General features: G+C 42.2%; 1 protein-coding gene across 11 annotated transcripts in view; it reads left to right on the forward strand.

Moving 5' to 3' along the window:
* Positions 1-14,486, forward strand: part of LOC140731817 (septin-4-like) — a 92,320-nt gene that overhangs the window by 51,905 nt on the left and 25,929 nt on the right. For all 11 annotated transcript variants that reach the window (XM_073053663.1, XM_073053666.1, XM_073053669.1 and 8 more), the window contains 4 exons: positions 5-91; positions 2,729-2,852; positions 4,357-4,491; positions 8,676-8,793. In XM_073053663.1, coding sequence (XP_072909764.1) covers positions 5-91; positions 2,729-2,852; positions 4,357-4,491; positions 8,676-8,793 — 464 coding nt within the window. The remainder of the gene's footprint in view (positions 1-4; positions 92-2,728; positions 2,853-4,356; positions 4,492-8,675; positions 8,794-14,486) is intronic.

Below are 14,486 nucleotides of genomic sequence, written 5' to 3' on the forward strand. Positions count from 1 at the left end.
GCAGGAGAATCAGGCCTTGGGAAATCAACCCTGGTCAATAGCCTTTTCCTAACAGACTTGTACAAGGAGAAGGATTTCCTCAACACAGAAGGTTGGTGTTAGACATCATTGTAAATCATTTGTACTGTTATTTAAGGTCAGCCCCACTTCCACCCCAACCCTGGTACAAACCCAATTTATCTAATTTCCTCTTGTAACCAAAGCCCTCCATTTCAGGCGACATCCTGACGAATCTCTTCTGAAATTTTCTCTAATGCTACCACATCTTTCCTGTAGTGTAACGACTAGAACTATGCACAATGCTCCAAGTGTATCATAACTAATGCTTTGTACAGCTGCCTCAGCCTATGAAGGCAGGTATGCCAAATGTCATCTTCATTGCCCTAACCTCTTCTATCACTATTTTCAAGGCAATATGAAATTGCTTCCCAATGTCTGTTTGTACTTCATTACTCCTAAGGTCCCTGCTGTTGACTATGTATAGCCTATCAGTATTAAACATTCCCAAGTGCATTATCTCGCACTTGTCAGGATTAAATTCCATCTGCCACCATACTGCCTAACTTTCTAGCTGATCTTCAGTACTGTGCAAAAGTCTTAGGCACATGTAAAAATAATCTGTAAAGCGAAGATGTTTTCAAAAATAATAAAATGAAAAGTTTTTAAATATCAAAAAAATACTACTGGGCTCCATGTTTTTGGTGAGTTCAGAGCTGATAACAGTATTGGGTTCTTCTGACTTAGGAGAAAAATCATTTTGATGTATCTCTCGTGTGCTGCACTCGGTTTCCATGGCTGACCACTGCACTTCTGGTCCGCAACCTTGCCGGTTTCTTTGTACTTCTTCAGAAGAGCTTGGGTAGCACATCTTGAGACTCACATCTGCTGCAGAATTTCTGCTTGGGAAAGCCCTCACTGATACAGGATGACCACCTTGTGTTTTGTTGCCTTGCTCACTCTTGCCATGGTGTAAGAACTGAAGGTTAAACTGTCACATCTGCCACACCCTCACTTTTTGCCTGGTTATCCTTTGCCCACTGTGATTCCTTCTACGCCCATTTCTGCTTCAGTTATCAGTTTAGTTCACTTAACTCGTTAAGTCATTGATCAGCTTTTATTTGAAAAGTGGTCCATTACTTTATGTGTTACTATCTTCAATGAAATACAAAACAATCCTCTGTAGCATTTAATGTTTTGGAAAATGAATGTTTGGAAAGCTAAAATTTGCTCTTTTCTACTGACACACTAATGCAGAAGACAAAAAATAAACATCTAAAACAAAACTTATGTAAATAAATCAAGGGTGCTTAAGACTTTGGCACAGTACTCCATATTCCTCTGTATCCTTAGACAACCTCCTACAGGTCCACCAGTGTTTCACGTTAACAGCAAACACACTAATTAGACTAATGACATTCTCATCCAAGTCATTATATATGCAATTGACAAACAGCAAAGATCCCGACATCAGTCTTTGTGGTATATCACTGGTTACAGACTGCCAGTCAGAAAAACACCCCTTAACCACTCTCCTTTGCCTCCTGTCACAAAGCCAAATGTGGACCCACGTTTCCAACGCACCTTGGATCCCATATACTTCTTCACTATCTTTTCATGTAGACCTTGTCAACGTCTTTGCTAAAGTCATGTAAATCACATATCCTACCCTGCCTTAATTAATTTTCTTAGTTCCCTCCTCAGAAAACTCAATCACATATGTAAGACAGGACTCCCTCTGCCAAGCTGACTCCTACTCATTCCCTACCTTTCCAAGTGAACATCAATCAGGTTCCTTAGAAATATCTTCAATAATTTCCAATGAAGTGTAGAAACTGGAAAAGTTATAGACATCTGTTATTTCTCAATCCAACTCCTAGATATAGACATGAGGCAGGATTGGGGCAGCAGAATTGGGGTATTCAGCCGACCAAGTCTACTCCGTATCGGCGGATTTATTATCTCTCTCAACCCCATTCTCCCTGTAACCCTGGTGCCATTACTAATCAATTACCTATCAACCACCTTTTTAACTATACCAAGTGACATGGCTTCCACAGCCATTTATGGCAGTGAATTCCACAGATTCACCAACCTCTGACTAAAGAAATTCCTCCTCATCTCTGTTTTAATGGGACACATCCTTGCTTTCTGAGGCTGTGCCCTGGTCCTTGATCCCCCCCCCCCCCATTGGAAATACCCTCTCCAGGTCCACTCTATATAGGCCATTCAATATTCCATGTTTCAATGAGATCCCCACTCATCCTTCTAAACTCCAGCGAGCACAGGCACAGAACCATTAAACACTCCTCATATTTATAAGAAATATTTGGTGTTGATTTTGAAAACAATTACCACTTTTGAGCGCAGTGTCACTCCAAAGTTTTCTTGGGTAGGTTCAAATGCGGGATAATTCCGTGACCACACTGCCAAATTCCTACATTACAAATAGGAGCATTCCATTATGAAATCAGATTTTCTGTTCTAATTCTCCAAAATTCAGTTGCCTCCGGCTAAGATGATCCCCAATTCAATATGAATCTGGTAGTATTTTAGACAGATCCACTCTATGGAACTGTCAAGCAATTGAAAGAGGACTCTTTAAATACAACCAATAAAGAAATTCGTGATGATTTCAAAGGGTCAAAGGGCTAACAAAAGGTCTAAAGAGTCTTCTCATTGGATTTAATTATTCACCTGCTGCACTAACTTGGCCTTCAATGTTGTCCAGAGAGGATCACCCAGACAGTTGAGATCACCAAACATTCAGTGGAGATTGAGGAGAAAGGGATCAGACTCCGACTCACAATTGTGGACACGCCAGGGTTTGGTGATGCGGTCAATAACCAGGAATGGTATGTGAAACTCGCTGCTTGAGATGGAAGCTTAAATTAAACATTCATGTTAGATGAGATACAGTGATTTGAGTTCTGACTGCATGAAATAGGTCTGATTTCTGTCCTTGGACCATACTGGGTTAGTTGTCATTGCCTAGGTTAAGTATAAGAGAATTGTGCATGGACTTAGCAACCTTGGTTAAAGAGGGAAGCGTATAGCCAGTGCTGAGCAGTGTATACAAATAGGCATTTGTTGAGAACCAAATTGGTCTTTATTGTGATGCCTTCCATATTGGTGTAACATGTTGGGACACCATGAAGCCAGATGGATATACAGAGCCTTTGGGAAATTATTGTCACCTGTAGAACTGCGTCCCAGCAAGGATCAGTGCATGCAGTAAATGAATGTGTAATGATTTTGCAGCCAGGTGATGTGGGAAAGTAAGAATCACAAATTCCATCTCTAATTTGAACCATTCTGTTGAAGAAGTGGTTTGCGTCTCTCACACTTTCCCGTCTTCTGATTTGAAAGGCCTTTTTTTTTATAAAAAAAAATGTCATCTGCCTGGATCCTAAATCCAGGGCCAAATGTCAGTACTTGAGAATTTCTAGAGATATATGGAAACTGGAGCCAGTTACCATCAGAAAATTAGAGAAATCCTAAGTGCGAGAAGACTGGTTTCCTTTTACTTCTGCCGAGAATAGTGAAGCCAAACTTCTTGTTGGTGAAGAGAGATGAAGTAGTGGTTTACAGAACCTGTATCAAGCACAGTAGGCTGGGGTGCTGAGGGTGGGGAGGGCATAGTCTTACAAATCTCTGTTATTTTCAGAGGACAGGCAAACTGGAAAACCAGGTTGACTGTGTTGGGCATTCTGATGCTGGAAATTAAAGCGTATTTATCCCCTTGAATGTGAATAAACCCTCAGAGAGGAAAAAAAAAGTTTGCTGAGTTATTAACTCAGTTGCTTTCTGTTTTGGGCATAATAATAATAATAATAATAATAATTATTATTATTATTATTATTATCATCCTCCCTAGCCAAATGATGTGATTCACCCAACGATAGATTATTATCAATGTTATTGAACTTGCTTTGATATGCCTTTGACTTGCTTGGTTATAGCTTAGTTCACATTCACATTCTTGTTACTACTGTGTCTCTTTGCTCTTTGCAGAAGTTAACTTAAAATTACCAGCCCTTCCTGGTCATGACCTCTTAATTTGGTACACTGCAGTTGATGCTTCCAACTTTCCCTGAGTTACTCCCAATGCAGTGTCACATGACTGAGAGCCAATGACTTTCACTGTCCCTGCTGCAGTACAATCAACATCTTCTCCTTTATTCCCCTTCTGCAATAAAATAGTGGCACTGGAGGCACTTCCAAAACCACATGGCTGTTGTCATTACTTCCTCGATGGCACACAGAATTGTGTTTTCCATCCCCTCCCACATTCCCAACACTATTTCAGTAGGGTTGTCCAATATAAGTGTGATTCAGCTTGTTTGTATTCCTTCCCAGCTGGAAACCAGTTGCAGATTACCTGGACCAACAGTTTGAGCAATACTTCCGTGATGAGAGTGGCCTGAACAGGAAAAACATTGTAGACAATCGAGTTCACTGCTGCCTTTACTTCGTCTCTCCTTTTGGACATGGGTAAGCAGAAAGGTTTTCACAAGAGCGTTCATTGGTGCTTCTTAGCTCCAGGTCAATAGGCCACTTACACTGCAATCTGCTACGCAGAGCTCCAAGGGAAGCCAACGATCAGAGAACCGAGTAGGGTTTCTGCCTGTGTTATATACTTTGTGTTTGGGTGGTGGAATGGAGAAATGGATTTCACTCCCATTCTGACACTCAAAAGATAAATTTTAATTTCAGTGCCAATACAAGTCACATTTGACTGAGCCTCAGTCAGTTCCAAGATTAGAATGGCTGCTTTGATGTGCTACAGCAACAAACGAGGTGCTGGAGGAAATCAGCAGGTCAGGCAGCATCTATGGAACAAAATGGACAGCTGGCATTTTCGGTCAGGACCCTTCAGATGACCCACTGAGTTCTTCCTGTTTTGACTGTGATCAAGTTCACCACAGAGACACTGAAGCTGGTGAAATAGAACTCTTAATTCAGCAACAACAAGCAGGCATCATCCTGGAGACACTCTTGGTGGAGGCTCCCAAGCCCAATGGTACATCACTTTTTTATACCCTTAAGGTCAAAGGTAACAGCAGGTGATTCAATACGGTTTCATTAGTTACAATTATATTGCTTACATCAATAGTTTGGGTTTACAAATGGTTCCTTTGAGATCCATAGTAGAAGCAAATTGTAATTGATAAGACACCTCTGAAGGCCCAAATGCATTTGGAAGAAACTAATTAACACAAATATTCTAAAGCCTTTTGATGATAGAGAGCCAGACACCCAAAATTAATGTTGTCAGGGCTGTTGCTGACTACATAAACATGGTAAGTACCTAAGAACTATTGATTACCTATATCTGTGACCATGTTTGATATGTTCAGTGAGAACATGCGTCTGGTCTATCAGCTTGCACTCAAGTCACAATGGTGCAAATATCTTATCCATGTTACCTGGTTTAATGCAAGCCAGTTAACACAACCCCATTGTCTTAGTGTTTGGGTTTTGCATATGCAATCTCTTAGCCTGTGCTTTTAACTTCAATTTACTGCTTACAATTTACAAAAAAAAAACTGAAGGCTAATTGCAAGCTTCCCGAGCTTATTTATATTTACAATAAGAACTGAAGCCTGGTTCTTGTTTGATATATTCACCATAACTTCAGAGTACTCCGCAACACGTCCAGCATTTTGTTTCTCGCTCCAGATTCCAGCACCTGCAGCCTCTGCTTTGATGTGCTCCTTAGTTCAATGGACATATGGTCAGCAGTATGCTGAAAAAGCCAACTCACTGACTGAATCTCTGGTAGAGATGTAGAAAATGTCTTAGGACGTGTTGTCTGCAAGAACTCCGAGGTGAGCCATCAAAAGTATTTAGCAATGGAACACTCAGCTCGGCTGCAGGAATGGCTCTCGGGTGGCACCATGGTGTAGTAGGTACGACTGCTGCCTCTGTCCTCCCGTCTTCAGTCCTGACCTCCAGTGCTGTCAGTATGGAGTCTGCACATTCTCTCTGTAACCCCATAGGTTTCTTCCGGGTACTCTGGTTCCCTCCCACATTCCAAAGATAATGCTGGTTGGCTGGTTAATTGGCCACCAGCTCGGAGAATCAGGGTTGGGTTGGTGGACACGTGAGGGAGAATGGGCTGCAGGGAGGTATTGGGAGTTGGGACTGATGAGATTGCACTGAGAGTTGCACCAGTGTTGGCTGAGTGGCTTCCTCTAAGAAAATTAAATATGAAAGACCTTTCCTGTGAACAGCACAGTATTTAGCACAAGAATAGAAAGCTCACGCAGTGGAATAAACTTCTGCAGCGCGGTAGTGGAGGGGAACTGTTGCCTCACAGATCTGCAACCCAGGGTCAGTCCTGACCCTCTGATGTTGTCTGCTTGGAGTTTGCATGTTCTCTCTCCAACTCTCCTTTGGCTTTGGCTCTCCCAAAGGTTAATGCTGGTATATTAACTGTAAATTGCCCCAAGTGTGTGGGCGAATGGTAGAATCTGGGAAAAGCTGATGCGAATATTGGGACTTGTGCAGGTTTGATATAAGATGGCTTCTTGATGGTTGGCACCGAAGGTGGATTAAAGGACCTGTATCCATGCTTCATATCACGATGATCCTTTCCACCAAATTACCAAGAAAAATGCAGTAGCGTTCCACCCTCCATCATATAACGTAGCAAGCAAATCAGGAAGGGATAAATCTGCCTTCAACATTCACAGTTACGTCTTTATCCATTTGCCCCCACCCCCTCAAAGTCCAAAGCATTAATGGAACTGGATACTGGGACAGATGACTGGGTTGAGATACTGTTTCAATTAGAAGAGAAGCAGTCTGGTCTTTTTCGTTTAGAAGTAGCTTGAATGGTGTAGATGTGAAGAGAAGAATCAAAAGCCAGCTGTCGTTATTAACTGACAGTTACTGACAAATCCAAAAGGAAGTTGGAGAGAAATCACTGCATTCGGATCATGTTGAAAATGGAACACATTAGCAGTGGGCGGTTGAGGCAAGCGGCGTGCATGGGAACTGTGCGTGTACATGAGAGGAAAGAAACAGAATGTTCCTGATTGGTTGAGAGTGAAATGGAACGGGAGGAAGCTCAAGGTGTGCGCGTGCCAGCAAAGACTATTTGACTAATTTATTCCATTTAGTTGTGTAAATGGATATCCATCTGCCCGTTTGCTTCCCCAAATTAACAGATACATTGCAAGTCCAAGCATCCAGTTAAATTCAAGAACTTTACCTGCACTCTCTGCCACCAGCCTCCCAACCAGCGAGTCAGGATGTTGAATAATAATGGACACGAATCATTGTGCAGTAGAAGGTTGCAGATCTAACGAGAGTAAGTGGGATCAGTGTAGATAGGTGCAAGGGCAACCTCTGTCTCTCTTCTATATGACCTTGTGACTCTAACTCCATACCCTTTTGTCTTTACCGATATCAAATCAGCAAATACTCTCTTGTGCTACCTTTATCAAATATATCTGGGATTTTGAATGTTATGAACCTTGTGTTGCCTGTACGTAGCACTATAATCTCAAGTAGAAAATGCATGACTCAGAACACCAAGATCCATTAGTGTCAGGCTAAGATCTATATGCATTAATACAATTAATCTTTGTAAATGATTTTTAAGGCTATATTGGACCAACTTTAAAGAAGCTCTCTGCAAAAGGTCCAAATTAACTTAGTATTACCCAACTAGGCCCAATAAGACATACCAATCATTAATAAGGATTGTAGTTCCGGTGTATCCTGGTGACCCTGGTGCTGTTTCTCTGGCATTCAGCTCATCCAAATGACATTCTTAGTAATTTGATGAATTCTGAAGAGCTCTTCGACCACATTGGTCCAGATAGCTCTCACTGTCAGTCATGCAAACTCGGCTATTAATAACTGAGCATCATTCGAAGGGTCAAGTACATCTCTGCTGGTGTCAGAGGCCAAGTGCTGCACAACTCTGGCAAACAAACCTCAAACAGACTGACCTGACCTGGGACCTGTGTATGCACAACCTCAGCAGAATCATCCCACTACCCCAATGAAATATCAGAAGGTATTACGTATATTTAAAAATAAAGTGGTTCCATATTCATCAGGTGAAAAAGATCAGAAAAATAGGTTAAAGATCTCAAAAGCAACAAACCAGCACTGCTCTCATAGTGGAAATCAGGGTCACTCTCTGACACGCTGGCTCGGAATCCTTGCTGCCTTGTTCCATACGTGACACTTTTGCTGTTAAAGTCAAGAAAAGTTCTTCATAAAAAAAGAGAAGCAGCTTCCAATTTTGATCATGGCGACGTTTGAATTCAAAGCTGGTGTTTGACTCTGATGCCAGAAGTGTTAGCATTAACAAAGCCATGTGTCCTCACTGGCAACTTCTTGTCTTAAGTCCCCTCTGCAAAAGGAGCCTGTGCAGATTCCACTGCTGTTTCCCCCGAACAGTGGGGAGGAATCTGCACTCATTCCCCTTTAGCTGAAAGTGCAAGTTGTACTGTGATATGTGACATCTTAAGGGTTACTTCCTGAGGTCAGAACTCTCTAGAAAAATCAACCCACTTTAATGCCAGTGTATTTCTTTGCTAGGAAAAGATTTGGACACTCTAATCCATGCCGCGACAGAATTTTGTTCTACTTCTTACGAAACACCAACCGTCTGCTCGGAGTTTTTCTTTTCATTAAGTTTTTGTCTGGTTTTGAAGGTTACGTCCTTTGGATGTGGAATTTATGAAAGCTGTGCAAGACAAGGTGAACATTGTCCCGATCCTTGCCAAAGCTGACACGTTGACTCCTGCAGAGGTTCACAAAATGAAAGCAAAGGTAATTGGATTGTTTACATCAGCCACCACATAGTTGACATTCACATCTCATTTTGAGTTTCTCCCACTGCTGGAGGAGATCAATTTTGATAATTCTGTCATCAACTACTTGGGAAAAGGTGCCTCTGGACATAAATGTGTTTCAAGCATCAGCCTTTCTTGGTGAGTAGCTGCCTTGTTTCTCAGTCAGATGACTGTGCATGTTGCCAACTCTAGTTGCAGTCACTATTTCTGGAGGCTGCATTGTCTGAGTGTTAACTGAGGTTTAATCATATGACAGTCACACAATATTTACCCTGAGTGTCCTCTGGTTCTGCTGCCACAAACATGAACCTGTGCTTTACCCTAACGATTATGAAAGCATATTTCTTGATTTGAGTGGTTTTCTGTTTTATTTGGGGTAAGTTCTTTTTGCTCAGTGAGTGGTGGATATCTGGAATGTGCTGCCTGGTGTGGCAGTAGAGGGGCAAATACTTCAGGGGCTTTTAAGAGATGTTTAGATAGGCACACGAATGTAAGGAAGATGGAGGGATATGGACATTGTGTAGGTAGGAGAGATTAGTGTTTCTGTGTTTTTGATTTGCTTTTTAGCTGGTACAGCACAATATTGTGGGCTGAATGGCCCGTTCCTGTGCGATAGGTACTCTTCTACTGTACAGAAATCACAGAATACAGCAATTCATAGAAAACTATATTGCCATCAAGCTATCTTTTTGCGCTACTTAATTCATTGTAATTTATAGTATTTTATGTATTGCACTGTACTGCAGCCACAAAACAACAAATTTCATGATATCAGTGATCATAAACCTGATTCTGATTCAGATTCTGAAGTCTGCACTAGCTAATTCAAAGACCGATTCAGTTAGTCTCACTTAACGTATTTGTTAGAATTCTCTTTTGAGAGGAGTTATTGATTGCTGCATCTACCAATCAACTCAAACTCCTTCAGCAATAAAATTTGGATTTGATGTCAGCTCTGGTTCTTTGTTGGTCAATCCAAGCCCTCAGATCAATGACTATTCTACCACTGTAATAAGTAAATCTAAATCTAATTTTAATGAACTCACTCTTTATTTAGAATAAGCCCTTCGTAGTTTAAAAATGACCGGGAAATAATTCTATTATCATGTTTCCACTGGTAGGAAAGTCTAGGATCTAAGAGACATTTTTAAACAGCGATGGGAAGAATTTCTTTGGCCAGCAGGTGATGAATTTTTGGATTTCATTGCCACAGAATGTCGTGGAAGTCACGTCTTTGGGTATATTTGAGGCAGGATTGATAGGTTCTTGATTACCAAGGGGCATGAGGATTGCAGGAAAAAGGCAAAATAAAGGATTTTTTAAAAATTAGCCACGATTGAATGGTGGAGCAGAATTGAAGGGCCAAATAGTCTAATTCTGCTCCTATATCTTATGTTCATCCATTGAATTTTCTTTATTTCCATTTAAATTTCCTGTTTACCCACATTATTGTTTTGATACTCTGTGCTGATACAGGTATATTCAATGAGGACATTAGATGTGCCACAAGCACTTGAGCGAGCTGGTGTCATTGCTCTTGATGACCAGCGGTCAACATCAAATAACCCCCGTCACGCAACCAGTAATGACAAGTCTGCTTAAAATAAGTGGTTTTGGGCTTGTTTCAAAGAGGCCAATCTTTGTTTTTAAAAGATTTTGGTGTTTTTGAAAGGACACTGGAGTGTTGCAACACTGATCCTGGCAGCAGCCTCTCTGGCATCTAACCGAATCATAAAGAGCTAAGAACTAGGAATCAGGGGACGTGCTGATTGAGGTCTGCAGTGGCTGAAAGGCTGAATTGCTTGTTTTGGAAAGGAGGTGCTGCCTGTGTTTTTTTTTGAGTGACCTTGGGATGGCAGAGAGTTACTCATTTTGACCCACAGATACTCTCTTTGTCTCTCTTACAAGTATGAGTTTGTTGCTAGCTGTTACACAACCAAGGATCCCCTGAGCCGGGCTTCCTTTGTTAAGTCAGTTGGAAGAATCTGGAACTTGTGATCATTGCATAGCTTCTGATTGTGTTTGAAAGACAAACCTCTTGGAGATTAACTAACACCGTTAGGTTCCAAGAAGCTCTCCAGAGGCCAAAGAGTGAATGTGCAGTGCAGCAGTAACCACCTTGGCTTTAGTCCCACTGTAACTAAGACAGAGTTGTTGGATATTATTGTATGGCACATCCCTCTAGATTCTGCAGCCTATATGAAGAAAAATATTCAAGTAGATTTTGGTCAGGTCATGGGGGAGGAAGAGCAGAGTGATGTTGGTGGGCCAGTAGAGGGAACTACTATTACTAAGGTTAGTGGCCAAGAGTTTAGCAGGAGCCCAAGTTAATGCATGGATGGCAGTAGTTAGTTGGGTATATATTAGGGTGAGGGTGGGATTGGTTGGTGGGGCTTGTCAGTACCATGGAGGTCTTAAATACTAGCTTTGAAGTTTTGCAGTTATAGCTTTACCACAAAATTCAGACCAAGGAAAGAGATGCTTGCACAGATGCATCTTCTCCCCTGTCCCACTGGAAGTGCACGGCGGACCTGGCTGTGAAGGTGCAACACTCGGGGACTGGGCCAGGCAGGATCAGTGGTAACCGAAGATGAGGAGTTGCAAACACCTGCTCAATAAGTGATTCAGAGCGGTCCGATAAGCAGGGCTGCAGGAACACGCAGTTCACACGTAACCAACCAGGTCATAGTTGTACACGGCGACCTCGAGGTCCCATTCTTTGAAAGGCTGGGAGACGAGAACTTTTCACAATAATGCAGTTTTACCAATGGAACGTAGAGCCCTTGCCACCCCAGAGGATGTGATATTAGAGGTCAACAGCACCCAACTATATGGGTCAGATTTTCAACAGCTTTTAGGTCTCTGTTTCACCGTAGATGAGGCCAGTCTTTGATGATGTTATTATCTGTGATAATGATCTTCATTGTTACATCAGTACTGACTGTCCCACACGGCTCCTTACCGTACTATTGGCAGCGATGGTCCCTGGGTATTGAGCAGTCAGGTTTGGTGGGTTTTGATTGCTGAGAAGTTCTGTGTATTTTCTAGTTGCCCACATTCGAGTGGATGGGATACTGAAGAAGATTGGCCAGGCACACAGCTGTCATCTCTACCCGCGGGCAGAATTTTGCCCGAGGTCCTCCATCCTTCACGTTTCTGCCCTCATCAGCAACCCACATTCTCAATGAGATTTTGGATCGGGCAGGATCCACATGTTTATGTTTTGCCTGTTGACTCTTACGCACAAATCAGGCTCCCGTGGTCTTGGTAGTTGGTGGCTGGATTCAGTGGGAGGGTGAACCACATTGACTTGGGCAGTTCAGCACTGTATTGTGTGTGGAAAGGACACATTGCATCTCTCTGTAGTCTAAAAATAAACATCAGGTTAGTTGTACTTGTATGTCAAAATATAATTAAGGAACAGAGCTATGGGAACAATAAGCTATCAATGTTTCTTGACAGTTTTTTCCCCCGATATTTGCATAAGCAAAGTTGCTACAAGTCAGAGCAAACAATTTTCATAAGTGATGCTTAAGAATAGCTAAACCTGCTTTTAAGATTCAGTTTCAACTGTTCTTGCTTTTCCCTTGATACAGTGAGATACTAGTAAAATAATCGCTCCTGACAATACATTACTGTTCTTGAAGATGGCAATTTGATGCTTTCAAAGTCAAATTCATTGTCATGCGCACAGTTCATATATGCTTAGGTGTAATGAAAAGCTTACTGTGCAGCAGCACAAGACATGGGAGCAGGATGAGGCCACTCAGCCCATCAAGTCTGTTCTGCGATTCAATCATGGCTGACTTGTTTTTCTCCCTCTACCCCATTCCCCTGCCTTCTCTCCCTGTAATCTTTGGTGCTCTTACTAATAAAGAATATATCAACCTCTGCTTTTAACATATGCAATGACTTGGGCTCCACAGCATTCTGTGACAAAAAATTTCAAATTTTCACCACCCCTCAGGCTGAAGAAATTTTTCTTCATCTCTGTTCCAAGGGGATGTCCTTTTATTCTGAGGGCATGTCCTCTCTCACTGTTAGAAACATCCTCTTCATGTCCACTCTATCTAGGCCTTTCAATTCTCAGTAGGTTTCAATGAGATTCCCCCTCATTCTTCTAAATTCCAGTGAGTATGAACACAGAACCATCAAGTGCTCTTCATATGTTAACCTATTCTCTTAAACTTTCTCTGGACCCTCTCCAACACCAGCACATTCTTCAATATATGCCAAGGATGGCTGTGGAGGCCATGTCATTAGGTATATTTAAATTGGAGGCAGATAGGGCCTGTTTTAATAAGGGGAGATTAGTGCACACAGGAGATTAGTGTGCAAACTTAAAGCACACAGTATTGGGGGTATGGTATTGATGTGGATAGAGAATTGGTTGGCAGACAGGAAGCAAAGAGTGGGAGTAAACGGGACCTTTTCAGAATGGCAGGCAGTGACTAGTGGGGTACCGCAAGGCTCAGTGCTGGGACCCCAGTTGTTTACAATATATATTAATGATTTGGACGAGGGAATTAAATGCAGCATCTCCAAGTTTGCGGATGACACGAAGCTGGGCGGTGGTGTTAGCTGTGAGGAGGATGCTAAGAGGATGCAGGTTTGACTTGGATAGGTTAGGTGAGTGGGCAAATTCATGGCAGATGCAATTTAATGTGGATAAATGTGAGGTTATCCACTTTGGTTGCAAGAACAGGAAAACAGATTATTATCTGAACGGTGGCCGATTAGGAAAAGGGGAGATGCAACGAGACCTGCGTGTCATTGTACACCAGTCATTGAAGCATGCAGGTACAGCAGGCGGTGAAAAAGGCAAATGGTATGTTGGCATTCATAGCAAAAGGATTTGAGTACAGGAGCAGGGAGATTCTACTGCAGTTGTACAAGGCCTTGGTGAGACCACACCTGGAGTATTGTGTGCAGTTTTGGTCCCCTAATCTGAGGAAAGACATTCTTGCCATAGAGAGAGTACAAAGAAGGTTCACCAGATTGATTCCTGGGATGGCAGGACTTTCATATGAAGAAAGACTGGATCGACTGGGCTTATACTCGCTGGAATTTAGAAGATTGAGAGGGGATCTTATTGAAACGTATAAAATTCTAAAGGGATTGGACAGGCTAGATGCAGGAAGATTGTTTCCGATGTTGGGGAAGTCCAGAACGAGGGGTCACAGTTTAAGGATAAAGGGGAAGCCTTTTAGGACCGAGATGAGGAAAAACTTCTTCACACAGAGAGAGGTGAATCTGTGGAATTCTCTGCCACAGGAAACAGTTGAGGCCGGTTCATTGGCTATATTTAAGAGGAAGTTAGATATGACCCTTGTGGCTAAAGGGATCGGGGGGTATGGAGAGAAAGCAGGTACAGGTTCCTGAGTTGGATGATCAGCCATGATCATACTGAATGGCGGTGCAGGCTCGAAGGGCCAAATGGCCTACTCCTGCACCTATTTTCTATGTTTCTATGGGAGTAAGAGGCTATGGGGAGAAGGCAGAAGAATGGGGTTGAGAGGGATAATATATCAGCCATGATGGAACGGCAAGCAGACTCGATGGGCCGAATGGCCTAATTTCGCTCCTTTGTCTGATGGAGCCTAAAACTGCTCATGGTCCTCCAACTGTAGTTTGACCAATGCCTCAGCTATACATACTTGCTTTTATATT

Source organism: Hemitrygon akajei, chromosome 8 (assembly GCF_048418815.1).
Source record: "Hemitrygon akajei chromosome 8, sHemAka1.3, whole genome shotgun sequence".
In the NCBI taxonomy this organism is placed as follows: Eukaryota; Metazoa; Chordata; class Chondrichthyes; order Myliobatiformes; family Dasyatidae; genus Hemitrygon; species Hemitrygon akajei.